At 43.8% G+C, this 20,408-nt stretch overlaps 1 protein-coding gene across 1 annotated transcript in view; it reads right to left on the bottom strand.

Moving 5' to 3' along the window:
* Positions 1-205: 205 nt before the first annotated feature.
* The window catches only part of FUCA2 (alpha-L-fucosidase 2), a 57,757-nt gene continuing 37,554 nt past the window's right edge, over positions 206-20,408 (bottom strand). The window contains exons 5-7 of the mRNA XM_053460264.1: positions 17,331-17,521; positions 10,496-10,604; positions 206-450 (exon numbers count right to left, since the gene is read on the bottom strand). Coding sequence (XP_053316239.1) covers positions 310-450; positions 10,496-10,604; positions 17,331-17,521 — 441 coding nt within the window. The 3' untranslated portion in view covers positions 206-309. The remainder of the gene's footprint in view (positions 451-10,495; positions 10,605-17,330; positions 17,522-20,408) is intronic.

Here is a 20,408-nt window from a genome sequence, read left to right as displayed (position 1 = left end):
AATATTTTTAATGTTATCCCAATCCCATCACATCAATATGCGTTAAAAAAAAATCAGGAAACGATGGGCTGATTCAGTGGCGCAATAGGCCACTTGACTAGATTTGCCCTACAGGCCTTAGACTGATAGCCCTCACCTGGACACATTTAAGCAACCACATGGCACAGAAAGTCATTCTGAATACTTACACATCTAGAAACAAATCATAATGAATATCCAGTGCTTTATTTATTCATTCAATTTCCAGCATAAAAATAATTTTGCCAAAAGGTCAGAGTTGAACCATGATTAGAAGGCGTCGATACATTTTCATTTAATATTTTTGATCCTAAGTGCCCATCCCGAATTCATTGACAGCCGTGTAGGAGTAAGCACTGGCAAATTTGCTACCATTCCTTTCTCGCCCAATGGCTCCCAGTTAAGGTTTCCTTTGTAGCCAATTAACTGAACCTGAAACAAGACAAATAGTAAAAATAAGTTATGTAAGGTAAAAGAACAGCATCATAAAGACAGATTGTCTTCCTCCGATGGAGCAAATAGGTTGGCGAGCATCATGCAATATGTCCAAAACATAAACTAAACACCTTCTATTGTAGCACTACAATAACAAACATTTGCATGCACACAAGAGCTCTCAGAAATAGCACTTGCATCCTCTTCCTATTAATATTGCCATATCAGCCCTAATGTTTGCATTAAAATAGTTTACTCTTTACATCCTTAAATTTGAATATTTCTTTTAGAAGTGTGGTCTTCAATGTTTAGTTTCCCTGACAACATGAGAACACTTACATGGAGAACAATTCAGGCCAACAAAACCCCAGTCTCTAACTACAATTCCCATGAAGTTCAGGCTGCAATATGGCTGTTGAATATTATTGTAGATGCAGTCAATAAAGGTTACTGTTTGTACTTCTGTTGACTTACTGTAGTTACCAGCTACAATTCCTACTAATGCTGGCTCAACATCATGGGAGTTGCAGTAAAGAAAAGTTAAACTTGTGTATTGTGGTATTCTGAGGTATCGCAAACAAAAGAGTAGTTAGAGGGAAGTTAAAGAAGAAAAGGGACAAAATAGGACACTGGGTAGTTTTCCAACAGTTATGATAACATTTGGCAATCAAAGTGCTGTTATATTTGTCATGATATTGACCCAGCTAAATGAGTATCATGATATGTGCATTCCACAGTAGTTGCAGTGATGATCCATAATGATTTCAAAATTAACCTTCCCATGATGCTTAACATATCAGACATGAGAGCTGGAGTATTAACTACCCTTAGCTGCAATACATGTTTGAAATAAAACTACCTGCTAGCTGTGTCTCTGCTTAGTTGAGATCTATGAAGAAGCAACTACCAGATTGTAGTGATGTCCGGATCATGAACGAATCGTTCTTTTGATCCGATTCTTTTCAGTGATACGGATGAATCAGTTCAGTAGACTGAACGATTCATTTGTAACAGTTTAGTCTGTGAATCATGCAATTGTAACCTGATCCTAGAGTGAGTCATCTGCACAGACTCTGGGATCAGGTTACGGCTCATTAATTCACAGAGGAACCATGACTTATGAGATTCAGAGAGTCGTTCAAAGATTCGAATCCTTCAGAGAATCTCACTGACACAATAATGTTATAAATAAATACATTAATAATCTTCACTGCCCCCCCAGGATTTAGATTGCCCTTAGTTTGCCCCCCCTTTACAGTGGTGGGATTCAATTTTTTTAGTAACCACTTCCGAGATTTCATACTAAAAAATGAAAACCTTACACACACACACAGACTCAGGCAGTCTCTATCTCTCATACAAACTCAGGCAGTCTCTCTCACGTTTCAAAACGCGAGTGAAGGGAATAAAGGCACTATCACAGGCAAGGGATAGCTGTAAACTGAGGGTTTAAATATCCCTCCACTCCTAGATCCTCCTACCCACCTAATTAAGGGGGAGGAGGAAAAAAGATAAAGGTCCCTTTAAGACCCGTCATGAATATTCATGAGATAGCCGTTCGCGCGTCCCGTCTAGATCTCTCGATATACACAGGGGCGCGCGTCCAGCGGCAGAACGGACCTCGCCGTGTTTCCCGCGAGCAGGACGAGCCGGGGGCTGCCTGCGTCTGGGCTCCCCCGCTCGAGGACACAGCGGATCCGCTGGCAAGGTAACAGTACCCCCCTGTCCACAAGAGCCATCCTGGAGATCAGAAGCCGGTTTCTGTGGGAATTGTCTATGAAAAGAACGAATCTTGGCTGTAGCATGGACATCCGAAGCAAGAACCCAAGAACTCTCCTCAGGACCGTATCCCTTTCATCTAATAAAATACTGGAGCCTCCCTTGTTTCTTTCTAGGATGGTCTGTACTTCGTATTCTTCTTCGCCTTGAACAATTACAGGGTCGGGAGTACGAATCGTAGAGGAGTATTGATTCCTAATTACTGGCTTTAATAAAGAAACATGAAATGCATTATGAATGCGTAGCGTTTTGGGAAGCACAAGAGAATAGGTAACTCTGTTAATCTGTGTTCTAATTTTATATGGACCAATATATTTAGGTCCTAGGGTTCTGGCAGGTTGTTAGAGATGAAGATGTTTTGTGGAAAGCCACACAATCTCCCGGGTTGAGCACAGGTCCTTTAGATCGATACTTATCGGCCATTTTCTTTTGCAACCTTTTAGTCTGCTTTAACTGTTCCGAAATAAGTGCCCAATGATCACGTAAAACCTGTAATTGGGCTTCGGCTGCTGGAACCCCCGTGGTACTGGTTTCTTGAGGCCAAAATGAAGGTTCATAACCATGAACCGCTTTAAACGGAGACATCCGTAGTGACTCGTGATATGAGCTGTTGTATGGCCATTCGGCAAGATACAAAAGCGTTGACCAATCAGACTGGTCCTCTGAAACATACATTCTCAGGTAAGGACTTGATTTGTTCTCTCCGCTTGTCCATTGTGGATGGTGGGAGGAAGAAAAATGTAACTCAATTCCCATAAGTCTACACATTGCTCTCCAGAATTTCGAGATAAATTGTGAACCTCTATCAGAAATACCGTATTTGCTCGATTATAAGATGACCCCCCAAAATCAAAATATTAATTTAGGAAAAAAACAAAAAGCCTGAATATAAGACTACCCTATAGGAAAAAAGTTTTACTAGTAAATATTAATTCATGTAAACTAATTTTCATATTTAATAAAAGCTATGATTGAGAAAAATATATTTTTTATTTCCTTTTATTTGCCAACCTGCCCCCCCCAGTTATGCACATCTGCCCCCAGGCTTGCCACTCTGCCCCCAGAAATGCCTTATACCCCCCTATTTGCCACTCTGCCCCATGATGTGCCTTTTAACCCCCTATATGCCCCTCTGCCCCATGATATGCCTTATACCCCTATATGCCACTCTGGCATATAGGGGGTTAAAAGGCATATCATGGGGCTGAGTGGCATATAGGGGGTTAAAATGCATTTCTGGAGATATATTTATATATACTGCTAACAGCAATCACACTCCTATCAAGCCAAGGCAGCCAGTACATGCTGGAACCTAGGGATGTTAGAAGTGTGATTACAGCCTCCCTATGCCATGCTACCACCCCCACCCCCCTTACACATCCATGCTATCACACACACACACTCATTCACAAACATTTAAATACTCATTCATTCCATTAATCACACATACACACACACGCTCAAACCCCCCACCCCCTTACCTGAACTGCAGATCTCCCACTCGCAGACTTCTGCAGGGGCCCAGCGGTGCGAGCAACTTCTCTGGCCCCGCCCCCAGAGGAAGGAGGGGGGAGGTAGAGTTATGTGAGGACTGTGCTAGCTTCCTGTTTCCTGCTGCTAATAGCAGAGACGCTGCTCGCGATCAAAACACGGTTAGCTGCACGGCCGAAGCAGAATGAGGTCTGATTAGAAGACGACCTCGATTTTAAGACAAGGGGTATTTTTCAGAGCATTTGCTCTGGAAAAAACCTCGTCTTATAATCGAGCAAATACGGTAATTATTTGAGGAACTCCGTGAAGTCTTATGATTTCTTTCATGAAGATGTCAGCTAGTGTACTGACAGACGGAAGTTTAGAGAGAGTGATAAAACGTGCTTGTTTGCTAAACAAATCTACCACTACTAAAATAGTCGTATGTCCACGAGAAGGAGTTAGGTCCGTAACAAAATCCATGGCTAAGTGCTGCCATAGTCGGTCTGGAACAGGTAATGGACATAATAACCCCGCCAGTCTAGTATGCGGGATTTTATTATGACCGCATACAGTACATGCTTGCACAAAGTCAGATATGTCATGATTCATAGTAGGCCACCAGAAGTTCCTCTGCGGAAGAAATTTTACATTCCGAGTTCCCCGATGACCTGCTACCGGAGAAGCATGACCCCAGGACAGAACGGCTTTACGAAAGCGTGGTTGCACATAAAGTCTCCCAGGAGGTGAAATTTTCCCTCGGGGACGGGGCGTCTGAGATTTAAAAATGTGCCACATGAGGGTACTGTGTATGGTAGCAATTATTTTTGTAGGAGGTACGATCGGTTCGACAGAAGTTTCCATATTAGACACCTCATGCTGTCTAGACAGCGCATCGGCCTTAGTATTCTTTGAACCCGGTCGAAAGGAAATGGAGAAATTAAACCGCATAGAAAATAATGCCCATCGAGCCTGTCGAGGATTGAGTCGTTTGGCTTTTTCTATATACACTAGGTTTTTGTGGTCAGTAAGAATATTCATGGGAGTTTCAGTCCCTTCGAGCAGATGTCGCCATTCTTCCAACGCTAATTTAATAGCCAGTAATTCCCGGTTCCCTATATCATAACTTTGTTCGGCTGACGAAAAAATCTTAGAAAAATAGGAACAAGGATGAAGACGGTTAGAAATTTGATCTCGTTGAGACAAAATAGCTCCAGCCCCTGGTTTCTGACGCGTCAGGATTGGGGCGTTTTAAGATAGGTGCTGTAGTAAAGGCCAATTTTAGTCTTTCAAAGGCCTTACTAGCTTCAGGGAACCAAGATTTAGGATTTGCCCCTTTTCTAGTCAGTGCAATGATTGGAGCGATAATCTGAGAGAAGTTCCGAATGAAGCGACGATAATAATTGGCGAAGCCTACAAAATCACTGAATACCCTTAATATCAGAAGGCTCCTCCCAGTCTTTGATGGCCGTTAGTTTGTCAGGATCCATCTCTAATTGTCCAGCAGATAGAATGTATCCTAAAAATTTCACCTTTTCACAATCAAACTCGCACTTCTCAACTTTAGCAAATAATGAATGTTCCCTTAACCTTTGTAATACTTGACGGACGTGTTGCCGATGTTCTTCCAAATTTTTAGAGTAAATGAGAATGTCATCGAGATAGACATGGGATAACAACATGTCACGAAAAATATCATTCACGAAACTCTGGAACACTGCTGGGGCATTACATAGCCCAAAAGGCATCACAAGATACTCATAATGTCCATATCTCGTATTGAAAGCTGTCTTTCATTCGTCCCCTTCTTGTATTCTAATCAGATTATAGGTCCCCCGTAGATCAAGTTTGGTAAAGATAGTGGCGTCTTTCAGTTGATCATAAAGTTCAGTTATGAGGGGAAGCGGGTACTTGTTTTTGATGGTTATTCAGGAGACGCAGAAGGTCTGATGAAACCTTTCTTTAAACTTTCTTCTATATACTGGGCCAAGGCTTGATTTTCTGGTTGGGACAATGGATGTGTGTGCCCTTTAGATGGGTTGGTGCCAGGTAACAATTTTATTGTACAATCGTACGCCCGATGGGGAGGTAAGGTTTCTGCTTTTCTTTTAGAAAACACATCCAAATATTCCCAATATTGAGGAGGTACCAGGTGACGAGGGTCCTGAGCAGCTACTTCGAGCATTAAACTTAACTTAGTAGGAGGGCTGCAACAGTTCTTTAAACATTCTTTACTCCAAGCCAAAATCTGTCCTTCTCTCCAGTCTATGCTGGGATTATGTTGTCGTAGCCATGACATTCCTAGGATGACGGAAATATGAGGACTGGATAGTACATTAAATTGTATTTCTTCAGAAGTATTCCGATAACGGCACCAATAACCTCGGTTTGAAAGGACACGATCCCAGTTCCCAGAGGAGAACCGTCTTATGCAGTAATTGAGGTTTTCTGAGTCCTAGGTTGTAAAGGAATTCTGTGTTCCAAGGCCAATGACGTGTCAATAAAATTTTCAGCCGCACCCAAATCAATGAAAGCTTGTGTGGCCACTTGGCGGCCTGACCATTGCAGCTGGATGGGAACCAAAAGTCTTTGCGACTGAGGAGGTGTAGCAACAGTAGCACTTAGTGAAGCACCTCTGACCTCCTGGCGTTTCCCGGTTTCCTAGGGCAAGCATAAATCAAATGTCCTTTTTGACCGCAATATAAACATAGTCCCAAAGTTCTGCGGCGTTGCTTCTCTTCAGCAGATAGATGGAGCACCGGACCTATTTCCATAGGCTCAGCAACAACGGCAGCGGGTTCAGCAGGTGCAGGAGTGGGATGTCGCGTCCAAGGCCTCAATTGACGTGGTCTTCTATCGCGTTCTCGGTCACGTTCGAACTTTCTCTCCTGACCTCTGGCTTCTAAACGTAAACACAGGGCGATCAAATTTTCTAGGTCATGAGGTAAGTCACGGTAGGTGAGAGCATCTTTAATAGATTCATTCAAACCCCTGCGAAAGGCAGATGCCAGAGCGCTGACATTCCAGTCTGTCTCATACGCTAATGTGCGGAATTCAACGGCGTATTGGGCCACAGATCTTCTTCCCTGTTGAACTTCCATTAAATTGGATTCACCAGCTTCACGCCTCCCAGGAGCATCAAAGACAGCACGAAAAGATGCAATAAAGGCGTCTGCATCTTCCACAATAGGCGAGTTCTGTTCTAGAAGTGGTGATGCCCACGCCAATGCTTCTCCTTTTGATACGTTTATAATAAAGTCACTCTGTTGCAATGAGAGGAGAAGGTATGAGGATGTGCCCGGAAGTGTAAGGCACACTGATTCAGGAAACCGCGACACTCTTGAGGATCACCAGAAAACTTGTCAGGCAGTGGCATCTTGGGTGCTTTGGCGGAAGTATTTTGCCCCGGAACAGGAGGTGATGAATCGGAGGATGCCCCTTACGGCATAGTTGGGGACAGATTCGTAGCCATAGATCTTAGAAGGTCCGCCACATCTAATTTCCGTTCCAAGGATTGGAGTTGGGAAGTGTGAGCAGCAAGAACTTAATCCTGTCTGTCTTGTCTGTTGGACATCCTTGCCAAGTCTGCGGGATCCATAGTAGGGCCTGTGATACTGTCACTAACGGCGGGTCAGGCTGTGGATCCACGCTGCAGTACAAGGAAAGGTGCCCCCAAGCGGTGATGAAGAGCTACGCAGATTCCTGGAAGAAGTATCAGCAACCAGGGGTCCCCATTAATGCAGGAACGTACAGATGAATTCATGGAGCAGGCAATCGGATAGTCGGGGTCACGAGCAAAGGTCAGGGCAGGCGGCAAACAACGAGTAGTCAGATACAAGCAGAGTTCAGCCAAGGGCAGCCGGCAAACAACGGATAGTCAGCTACAAGCAGATATCAGACAACGAAAAAGCAAACAGGTTTCAAAACGCGAGTGAAGGCAATAAAGGCACTATCACAGGCAAGGGATAGCTGTAAACTGAGGGTTTAAATATCCCTCCACTCCTAGATCTTTCTACCCACCTAATTAAGGGGGAGGAGGAAAAAAGATAAAGGTCCCTTTAAGACCCGTCATGAATATTCATGAGATAGCCGTTCGCGCATCCACATGGGGACGCGCGTCCAGCAGCAGGACGGTCTGCGGCTCGTTTCCCGCGAGTGGAACGAGCCGGGGGCTGCCTGAGCGAGCTGCGTCTCGGCTCCCCCGCTCGAGGACACAGCAGATCCGCTGGCAAGGTAACACGCACACAGATTCATGCAGTCTCTCTCTCTCTCACACGCACACAGAGACTCAGGCAGTCTCTCTCGCACACAGAGACTCAGGCAGTCTCTCTCGCACACAGAGACTCAGGCAGTCTCTCTCGCACACAGAGACTCAGGCAGTCTCTCACACACACAGAGACTCAGGCAGTCTCTCACAAGTAAAATCTACTGTAAAAATGCACTTTGAACAATTTCAAGCTGTTTAGCAAATTTATATATATATATATATATATATATATATATATATATATGAAAAGCAGTTAATCAAAGTGTTCAATAGAACATTTGTCACATTAAAAAAATCTCAAGCAATCATCTAAAAAGCACCAATGCATACTTTTAATTACCATTAATTAATCCCATTAATTTACTCTGTCCCCAGTTTCCCATAGGCATCTTTATCACTAAATAGCTTTCCATAGTGCCATGTTTAGTGACAAAGATGCCTACGGGAAACTGGGGACAGAAGTTTTGCTTGTCTTAATAACTTGGGGTGTATCCCATCAGGCCCCGTCGACTTGTCTTTACCTTAGACAACTGAAGTGGAACCTCTACCACAAACTCACATGTATCAAGTAACTCTTTTTTCCTAACTGATGTCCCTTTACACAAGAATAGCAAACACACACCACTGGTGTACATGAATAAATAATACTTTCCCTAATTAGGCAGCAGCACACTGCATAATCTATACTTACAGCAAAGGTAAAGTATTGCATTTACAACAGATGAAATGTACGCAAGCATGTACTTATGTATTTTGGTCATTAGACCATATTGACGGGAGGGGACTATCACTTATCACTACATGCGCCAACACGAGTGAGCAATATAGTATGTTTACGTGTTTATGGAGACAAAACATCAAAAACAACTTGTGTATAGGAAGCCCTGATGTACATGAGGAGCCAGACACACAAAAGGGAGGTACACAAAGGAAAAGGGTAGTGGAAAAGAGGAGAAAAAAGGGGGGGGCAAGAGGGAATAAAATGGGGGGGCAAAGAAGAAAAGTAAAGAAAAGCCCAACAATGCAGTCAGCTCAGAAGGAGACCTAGTTCAATAAGGGACGGATAAGGGGACCTGACACGAACTCTAGCCAATAGAACCAGGTGGACCAGTTTCTCTCGGTTGCCCCTACAGATAGTAAGTTCAATTCTTCAAAGATTTGTAACTGTTCCCCTGTAGAACCCAGTCCCGAAAAGTAGGCGGGACAGGATTGCCCCAGCATAGGGGGATTAGTGCCTTTGCTGCAGTTAAGAGGGGGCGGACCACCGACTTCTGGAACCAACTCTCTGAGTACGGTATATGGTGGAGAAGAAAGAACTCTGGTGTGAATGGGATGACCCTGTCAGTGAAGTGCTGTTTCTGCGAGTGGACGGAAGTCCAATAGGGGACTACGCTAGGACAGTGCCACCACAGGTGCAGGAGTGAGTGGCATCACATCTCCAACACCTGTTAGGTATATCAGGGTGGTAAGCGGAAACTAGGTCCGGGGGCCGGTACCAGCGGGTTAACAATTTATGGGATATTTCCCGGTCTCTATTACTCCTAGAGCAGCCATGAGTGAGGACACAGATTTTCTCCCATCGCAGACTGAAGATCACTAGATCCCAAAAACTTTCAGCTTTCAACTTTCATCTTCATTTGTGAACGCTAAATCTAATATGACGAGTTGGCGCCTCAACTTGTTTTAAAGATAATCCCAGTAGGGAGTTTAGAATAGCTGCACTTTGGGCACAACCAGGTACTTTGGCTTTCCAGTTCACCCATGATTATAACTTCCAGTTCACCCATGATTATAACTTCCCCCTTTACTGCCATTTTAGCATACACATCACTTCCTTTTTTGTACCAACAAAAGATTGAATAGTGTTGTCATCAGGGGTGTACCTAGAGTATTTGGCACCCAGAGCGGATCCTGCATGTGGCACCCCCCCCCCACACACACACAAAAAAATAAATATATATATGTTGGCAAATATTGTTCACAAACTTTTATCTGTATGTCAACTGAAAAAAACTAGGACCTGAAAAAATAAATCATTAACTTATAAATAAAATACGTTTAAAGAAATAGCATTTACTGAACAGACTTAGTACAGCATAACTCCCATCACTATATACTGAGCCAGGTGTTGATGGCGGTACAGAATAACTCCCATCACTATATACTAAGCCAGATATTGGCATGGTAGGCTTCTGCCCCTGAAACAGTCTGCCTGTGTCACCGCTGCCATAGGAATATTTCATACTGTAATCACATGGAAAACAATTTTGTATGAAAAAAAATACATTGATTAGCACCAAGCAAATATAAGTGCAAGTATCTGTAAATATCTGATGTCTACGTATGTGTGTGCGCACGTTTATCTAAACATGGCTTTATATATGCTTGTACATTTTTATATGTGCACGTGTAAGGCCTCTAGAAAAGGAAAATGAATGCAAACTATTTGAGTTCTGCAAAATTTCCCCTGATCTATATATAGCACAAATATATTCTGCACTGTAAGTACAGTTAAGTAAATTTTACCTGTGTTTTTGCAGCGTCAGTTCTAGGTTCTCCAAGAGTTATTTTCCAACCTGCTGGCCAGTTCAGAAATATGGCATACACAACTTGCTCTCTGGGTTTACATGTATACCTGTCAACAACATTATATACATTCAAAAAAATGAATTGAATAATAATAAAAAATATTAGTTTAAAAATGGGCTGGTAATATTTTGTGGACTACAATTCCCACCATGGTCAGCCAGGTGGTGGCCACAAAATCTGGTGCACAAAGGTGGCCATGCTTGTGGACATGTGTATTTACCAACTACAGTTTGTTTCTTTAGCATGATAATGGTATTCCATACTGTCAGGAACTGGGGCCATACAGATGACTGTAGCCCAGAGCGCCCAAAAATGGAGTTCAGGAGTTATTGTGCAGTAGCGGAGTTGGACAGGGCCTGGTGCAGGGCGACTGCACTCACCCCGGGTGTTGAGCACCTAGGGTTGTGCAGCCACATACCAGCGCCCCAACATAGCAGCGGATGATGTCAGAACAGAGCAGAACTTGGAGATATCCTGGAGCAGGCATGAGACATAGCACTAGAATCATGTGCAGGATGCTGCATGCTGGGAGTAGGAAAGCTAAGCAGAGTACAGGAGAAACATAGCAAGCAAGGGGGACAGAGCAAGGGGCATAACAGACAAGGCATGCATAAATATAGGACTAGCCTAGGACTATGTGATAATAATTGGAGATTCCGTCACATCATATGGCCATATATAAACACACACACACTAGGGATGCAGGAAACCAGTACATGCTGGAACCTAGGCATGATAGGAATGTGATTGCTATTAGCAATCATACATATATCGTATTGGCCAGAATATAGGCCACACTCCCCCCCCTCCCCCTTTAAAGACCTAAAGTGGGTGTGCGGCCTATATTCGGGGTTTACTGCATACATAAGTAGAGAAGATAAAAGCCATTTGTGGCACCCGACGCCCAGGACATGCAATTCCGGGCGCCAGGTGGGTGTTTTTCTTTATCATGTATCCCTGCTGCGGCAGCCGTGGACGTCTGGGAGATGCGCTTAGACAACCTCCACTTCCAGCACTCCCGCCGGGGCTTCTATGGTGGAACACCGGCGTAACATAACCTTCCGGTGCTCCACCATAGAAGCCTCGGCGGAAGTGCCGGCAGTGGAGGTTGTCTACACGTATCACGCAAACGGTCACCGGATGCGGCAATGCGCGTAGACAACCTCCGCTGCGGGCACCTCCGCCAGTGCTTCTCCGTCATAGAAGCCCCGGCGGAAGTGCAGGCAGCGGAGGTTGTCTGCACGCATCGCGCAGATGTCCACCGGCTGGCCTCACTAGACACCAGGGAGGTGCATTGGTAAGTTGGGGGGGCACTTCTAGCTGCCCTTGTGTATCGATGCTGCCAGCAGTATGGGGTCTGCACATCACTTACAGCCTCCCAATGCCATGCCCCCCACTTCTTACACATCCATGCTATCACACAGACTCATTTATTTACTCATTCACAAACATTCATTCACAGATAATCATTAATTCACGCATACTCGTTCATACACTCTCCCTCACCCCCTTACCTGAACTGAAGATCTGTAACGGACTGGGTCCAAACAGATGACTAAAAGAACCCAGCGCGCCCAAAGATTGTGTGCAGGAGTTACGGTGCAGTAGTGGAGTTGAACAGGGCCACACCAGTGCCCTGATATAGCAGCAGATGTAGTCCAGAACAAAATGAATCCTGCAGGCACCCTGGAACAGGCATGAAACTTCACACAGGACTCATGTGCAGGATGCTGCAGGCTGGGAGTATGGAAGCTAAGCAAAGGGTAATATAGCAGACACATAACAAGCAAGGGAAAGGGAGACCAGGCAAGAAACATGACATACAAGATATACACGATACAGGGCACAAGACAAGGAATAAACATAACCAGACAAGATATGCATGATACAGGGCACTACAATGAACCAGACAAGGAATAAACATAACTAGACAAGATATACATAATACAGGGCACTACGGGGATACAAGACAGGACACCCTGCTACCGGGGATACAGACAGGACAGGTAAGGACACCCCACAGGATACATCACAGACTGACACACATAAATACAGAAACTAGCCTAGGACTGCATGATAACTATTGGAGATTCCGTCACATGATATGGCCATAGTATGCTTAGCCCACCACTACGCCAAAGTACTCCAATGACGGTGGGTCCTAACGCTAATCCCTGCAGACAAAGATACAAAACAAACCAAACATGAAAACCAAACACACAGCACTGAGACATACCTTAGACTGAAGACTGAGACAAACAGAACACACAGGTGGGGCACACCTTATCAAGGAAACAGAGCTCAAGCAAAGAGCTGAAGCAAGGAATGGAAGATCAGAACAAAGCAAAAGGAAATCCAGGAATGGATCGAAGCAAAGCAGAGAAACTAAAGCAAGACAGATATGCAGCTCCGCAGCCTGGGTGGAACGTGACAAGATCGCTCCCTTGCAGACTTCCGCAGGGGCCCTGCTGCTTCCCTCTGTGTTGCTTGCACGATGTGCGAACAACTTCTCTTGTCCCGCCCAGGGGAAACAGGAAAGGAACAGAGTCATGTGACATAACGTAGTTCACGTGATTCCGCAGCATTTTTCTGATATGGCTCGGCCACCAATATATCGGTGCATCCCTAATACACACCACCTAATATATTGCATCTGCAGCGTTACTGTTGCTGCACTTCCCATGAAGCTCAGACAGCATCATGGAAGTAGTATGTATGTTGGGAGGTATGTTTATATAATTACCTTAATTTGTTTTTAGTTTAATCATCCCTGGTTTATGTTCTCTACTCTCACTTATATATCAAATAATAGATGGCATAAGTATCTTGTGATAATACTTTTTTTATTGGACTAACAGAATTTTGGAATGACAGGCTTTCGGGAGCTCTTCTCCCTTTCTCAACTCTAAAACATTTCTGAGCAAAACGACACATAGAATTCAATATTGTGTGGCAGGGGAGGGGGCTTACTACCCAGATCTGATAAGGGATGGTGAGATGTTGTAAAAGTATGTGTCCCTCCAGAGGGAATTTTGAGGGGGGGTTTAGCACTGCTGAAGACTCACTTATACATGTAAAAAATGTTTTATCACCTTTTTGTTAACCCAGCAATTTTCTCTTCACTATGCCTCCCTAAGCTTGGTGTAACAGAAACCCATACTCGGACTGAGTAGCTCCCCTGTAGAGATCATTCTTGCCGCTAAAAGCTTAATTGCTCAAGGGATTAACCCTTCATATTACCACAAGCAATAACAGAGACTTAGTGTAGGGGTAAAACAGAACTCACTTTATTGAGGACAGCACAGGTATTTATACACACAAACATGATAGGATTAAAAGGTATAATCTCATCACCTCCCAGACAGCCCAGTGCCTCCATACAATTCTATTACCAGCAATGCCCACCTGACAAAGAGTCACTATCTTGGGGTGATCCCGAGGGAGCAGCGTCAATCCCGGGGTACCATTGGAGAGCTCTGCGTCAGAAACTTCCCTGGGAATAGTTTGCACCAGACCAGAGTTCCATGGCCACGGCTAAATGACCCCGGGCAGACCAGCACAGACACCCCAAGCACCCCCCAAACCTTCGATCACTCCCACGGAGCGATTCTGTAGACTCAAAACGCTTAAAAGCAGCTTCAGGCAAGGGGTTTATTTGTTGATTCCCCTGCTGTCTGATCACTCCATAAGAGCGACAGTGCAGCGTTAAGCCCTTCAATGCTGCAATCGTGACATTTTAGAGGTTAATACGTGTTTTGTACAGGGCTCTGCTGCTGTTGGTCTGCCTGGAAGCCCACCACTCCTCTCTGCAATCGCCGGTACAGCGATTGTGTCCCAGCTTCAGGGACAGGGAGAAAAGGTTCTTCGGTCTCTACAGGAGTGTGAAGACCAGCCCCAACCTTGCTCTGCTGCTCGATTGCTCAATTAAGAGCGATCGTGCAGTGTTAACCCCATAGTGTATGACACCATCACTGCATTGCAGGGGTTAATATTGGTCCCCACAAGCTTGTGTTAACTAAATATCAGTCAATGCTGTGCTACAATTGAGCATCAGCATTGAAAGAGTAAAAAAAATAAAAATGAAATAATAACAGCACTGACGTGAAAGTCCAGGGTGCTTCCAGGTCAAATGCTGTGAGTTAAAAACTGCTGCAGACCCAATCAAAAGTGGGCTGATGATTATCAGCTCATTCCTGGCCACTAGGAGCGATCTGATCATTATGCCAGCCTCTGGATGACCCTGTCGTAGAAAGAGAGAGGGGTCATTTAGTGTAATTATGAAAAAAACATAAATTATTAATAAAAAAAATAATTATTACCTGATCACTTGTCAGTGATCGGTCTCCCTGATCGAGGTCAGTGGCCTAAACTTCTCACTTACAAGTGATCTGATAAAGAAAGAATAAAAAAATAAAATTTTGACTCCACAATATTTGAGAAACATGACTTATCTATGCATGTGGGGTATCGCTGTACTCGGGGGGTGTTACTGAACACAAATCAAGACCTATTTTGTTCTTTCACATCTCCAAAGCGGATGTGAACATTGTTTGACTAAATTTGGAAGGCGCCGGTGTGGAATCAGCAGCATGGGACAGGCTAATATGCCCCTAACTAGATTCACTGAGCTGTCTAGTTTTGGAAATATATAGTTTAGGGGGTTAAAATGAAATATAGGACCTCTACCACATGGCTCCCCCTTAGACCCACAATCCGGCAGACCCGGTGAGATACAACCAGTCCGCCTGGGGATGTCCGGGTAATCCATGGGTTACTCTACCAGTTCCGTCTGTAGGGACAGTCCATCGGCGTTTGCGTTCTGTTTTCCAGGCCGATATAGGACTATAAAATTGAAAGGATGTAGTACCAAGCTCCAATGTAATAGTTCCTCCTCTGTGTCCCGGAGGAGGCAGTGTGCAGCAGCTCGGGAAGGTGGGTAAGCACCCTGGTTCATAGGTGGCTGACTCCTGTTTAGCAGGCAGCGGTCCTTCATGTGTCCGATTTGATGGCATTTATAGCACCTGGGTCCTTTTGGAATCGAGGGGGTCGGGGTTACTAAGGGAGCCCGGGAAAGGGGCTGCAGGGCTGTCGGTAAAGCTTGACGGGTATCCTGGTATTCGTCATCTGCTAGATCCGTGGCTGCCTTAAGGGTTAATGGTCGGCGATCCTGGACCCAGTCCCGAACCTCCACGGGCACTCCATTGTAAAATTGTACCAGCTGGAGCACGTCCTCTGCAGTAGTTGCCTGAGATCCCTGGGCCCCTCGGTACATTCGGTGCCCCCATGCGTTATAGGTATCCCGGTCTCCTTTCCGCAAGCTTCAGAACTTCAGATTTTGAGCTTCAAGGTATAATGAAGTACCGTGCGAGCAGCTGTTCTTTCACTCGCTCGTAGATAGCACAGTCCTTATCAGGTACAAACCGATATGCCTCCGCAGCTTACCCACCAGGAGAGGGACCCTGTCCGCCTATTTGATGCTGTGTAACTTGCATTGACGTTTGAAATCCTGCAGGAAACCGTCAATATCCTCTTCGGTCTCTGAGAAAGTCCGGAAAGTGGCGTATGGTATTTTCCGCTTGCTTGTGGTGCTAGTGGTGACTGGGATACAGAGCCGGATAAACGCTGTTGTATCTCCACTACCCATAGCTTAGTAGTCAGTCAGGACAAGGGAGACAGCTTCTGGTGGGGAAGTGGCCCCGTACAGTGCCAGCAGCCACTGAACCTTTCGTTGAAAATTGTTCACATCCGAAGCCTCATCCTCCATCAGTTCTGTTATAAGGGTGGCTTTATGCTTGTTGCTAGCAGATTCTATAGCGTTGTACTCTTGAGCGTCCCATAAAATTGTACCATCGGCTGTAACTCATCGTAGGATGAGAAAGATATCCCGGTGGTGGTTTGAATATCGCTTGGCAAAAAAGGACATCCCACCGCTGCCACCAAATGTGAAGGAGACTCGTACTCGGACTGAGTAGCTCCGCCGTAGAGATCTTCCTTGCCGCTGAAAGCTTAATGGCTCAAGGGATTAACCCTTCATATTACCATAACCACTAACAGAGATTTAGTGTAGGGGTAAAACAGAACTCACTTTATTGAGGACCGCACAGGTATTTATACACACAAACATGATCGGTTTAAAAGGTATAATCTCATCACCTCCCAGACACCTCCCCACAGCATCCTCGCACAAACTGGCAAACATTGGGGTGAGCAAATCCAGAACTAGCCTCCATAAACCAATTACCCCTACTTCCCTTCTTGCAACTGACCCAAGCTCTGTGCTCTAGAAACCTCCTCTGTCCCATCCCTCCCCTCAACAGCACTGACCCCAGCGCAGTAAGGAGTAAACTCCTCTCAATGTCAGGGTTGCCAGCCGCTCTCTTCGATCCACTACCTTGGATTCCAAGTAGGCTACTTGCTCACAATTAACACAGCAATATAAACCGTGGCACATTTGTACCATTCAGGTACCCTGTTAAAATGCCAGGTTCTTGTGATTTGAAAGATGATGATGACTGTCTTCACTGTGTTCCTTGGTATATCTAATGCTTTGGAAATTATTTTGTACCCTTCTCCTGACATCTTTCAACAATGAGAACCCTCTGATGCTTTAGAGGCTCTCTGTGGACCATGGCTTTTGCTCTAGGATGCAACTAAGCAAGTGTCAGGTAAATCCTACTAGAGTTTGAATGTGATTGTTTAATTCTGAACACAGCCACAATAAAAAAGTAACAAGCTCCAATAAATATATTGTTAAAGTAACTATGACTCTTACCACACTCCGGGAGTTAAAGTATCATTTTGTGCTCTCCAAGGTTTTGTGCTATATATAGCTTCACCATTAACCTTAAGCCATCGACCCATATGCCTAAGGCGTTCTTCAAATACAACAGGAATTCGACCGTCAGAGGTAGGCCCAATGTTCATCAGTAAATTGCCACCACATGATACAGTTTCCACTAACACCTGTGGTATAGCAAAATAAAAAAAGGTATTTTATACAGACAGGCAAATGTTGTTATGCAAGTCATGTATGATAATGCATTGAAATGGTCACCCAGTCTTAAAGGAAATCCCTAAATAGTGTTTTTGGAAAATTATGTGACTACTAGAATTTAGGAAAGAAATAACACAAGCAAAGCGAAGATGCAGTTACCAGAAACATATATAAGAATACCGTCATCACATTCCAATTGAAAGTCCTAAATAAAACAGAACTCTGGAAAGCTGAACTTTGCTTATCTGCATACCTGGGAACTTCTCGGCTCCGGCTACCCGGAGCCTTCCCTTGCGGGACGCGGCCAGGGTAGCACACCGACGTCAGCAGGCGGTCCCGCTGACGTTGGTAAGGGGCGGTCCCGCTGACATCGGTGGAGTTCCCGCTGCAGGAAACACCCCCATTTGAAGGATAAAAAGGGGCAGGGAGTGGGGCGTGTCAAGACCCCGCTCCTGCGACCCGGGGGATTCGGGTCTTGACCCAGAGAACTGGAGGAGCAGCGCTTACCCGGCTATCTCCGGGTCAAACCCAGAGAGTTCTCAGGTATTCTTATCTGTCTTGATCACATCTCCCTTTATAAGATTTTAATGTTCTAAGTCATGCAGCAGTTTTAAAAAAAAAATTCAAAAGAAATTCAAAACCTAATTAGGTTTTAACCCCTTAAGGACCGGGCTCATTTTTCGTTTTGTACCCTGTGGGACCGCAGCTGTTTTGACACTTTTGTGGTGCTTGTGTTCAGCTGTAATTTTCTCCTCACCCATTTAGTGTACCCACATAAGTTATATATTGTTTTTTTCAGGACAAGATGGGCTTTCTTCGGATACCATTATTTTGATCGTATCATCTTATTTACTATAAAAAAAATAAAAAAAACATGGTGAAAAATTGAAAAAAAAACACATTTTATGACTTTTATTTGAAAAATCTTTTACTCACCTAAAAAAGCAAGTAAAAAAACTAGCTAAATAGATTCTACTACTTGTCCTGAGTTTAGAAATACCCAATGTTTTTATGTTTTTTTGCTGTTTTTTGTAAGTTATAGGGCAATAAGTACAAGCAGCGTTTTATGATTTCCAAATCTTTTTTAACAAATCTGGTCATTCTGCCTCCATCTCCTCTTTGGAAGATCTTTGAAGCCAGTTAACTCAATTTAACCCCCTCAAACCATATATTTTTGAAAACTAGACACCCCAGGGTATTCCAAATGCTGTTATTTTAACCCTTTCCATGCACCAATTATAGAACTACACTTTGTCAAACTTTGTAATAGTAATTTTTTTTATTTTTTTTTTCACACAAATTGTACTTTAGTTATAGATATACAGGTCCTGATATATGTCACTGTAAAACAACCCCCCAATATGTGTTCAGGAACATCTCCTGAGTACAGCGATACCCCACATGCATGGGTTTGTCAGATTGTTTGGCTGGTAAAAGGCTACTTTTGGGGCATGCGTAATCCAGGTGGTCATTTGGTCATTCTGCCTCCATCTCCTCTTTGGAATATCTTTGAAGCGGGTTAACTCAATTTAACCCATTCAAACCATATATTTTTGAAAACTAGACACCCCAGGGTATTCCAAATGCTGTTATTTTAACCCTTTCCATGCACCAATTATAGAACTACACTTTGTCAAACTTTGTAATAGTATTTTTGTTTTATTTTTTTTTCACACAAATTGTACTTTAGTTATAGATATACAGGTTCTGGTATATGTCACTGTCAAACAACCCCCCAATATGTGTTCAGGAACATCTCCTGAGTACAGCGATACCCCACATGCATGGGTTTGTCAGATTGTTTGGCTGGTAAAAGGCTACTTTTGGGGCATGCGTAATCCAGGTGGTCATTTGGTCATTCTGCCTCCATCTCCTCTTTGGAATATCTTTGAAGCGGGTTAACTCAATTCAACCCATTCAAACCATATATTTTTGAAAACTAGACACCCCAGGGTATTCCAAATGCTGTTATTTTAACCCTTTCCATGCACCAATTATAGAACTACACTTTGTCAAACTTTGTAATAGTATTTTTTTTTTATTTTTTTTCCACACAAATTGTACTTTAGTTATAGATATACAGGTTCTGGTATATGCCACTGTCAAACAACACCCCAATGTGTGTTCAGGAACGTCTCCTGAGTGCAGTGATACCCGACATGCATGGGTTTGTCGGGTTGTTTGAGATTTAAAATGCCACATTTGGGAAGTGCGCTTTTTTCTCCATTTTGGTCAGTCTGTACCTATGCCCTATCTTTGAGCTTGGCCACTCCAATTTACCCCATCAGCCATTTTTTTTATATATTAGACACCCCTTGGGTATTTGAAGTGCTTTTATTTTAACTCTTTGTTGAGATTTTTTAGAAATTTTAGCACTTGCTCAAAATAATAAACTTTATTTTTTTATTTTATTTTTTTAATACTTTTTTTATATTTTTTTTTACACATTTTGCAATGTACTGGATGGTTCATCTAGTGACATCACTGCATAATTATTTTTAAATGTTAGCACATTTTTTTTTATTTTTTTTCCATTTTTTATTTTTTTTTATTTTTTTTTTGAATATTTTACTAATCACATAGTGATTAGAAAGCTGGGTTCCATTGACTTGCATGGTTGAATGCAGTACCTGTATTCAACCTGCAAGTGGAGCCAGAGTTCTCTAGAGGGTCTGGAGACCGTCTAGCTAACTCTATCATCTTTATTGTTTATTTTCCCGGGCCGCCGCCATCTTGCTTGATGGCGAAGATCACCGGCAGCTGCGGCTGTGACCGCTCTCCGGAGCGGTCACAGCCCATCCAAAGGTAAGTGTTTGGTGTCGCTGGATGCCTCCTGATCGAGGCATTCCAGCGACA

This window comes from Spea bombifrons, chromosome 3 (assembly GCF_027358695.1).
Source record: "Spea bombifrons isolate aSpeBom1 chromosome 3, aSpeBom1.2.pri, whole genome shotgun sequence".
NCBI classification, from domain to species: domain Eukaryota; kingdom Metazoa; phylum Chordata; class Amphibia; order Anura; family Pelobatidae; genus Spea; species Spea bombifrons.
The sequence above is the reverse complement of the archived record's forward strand: the minus strand, read 5'-3'. Positions and strand labels throughout refer to the sequence as shown.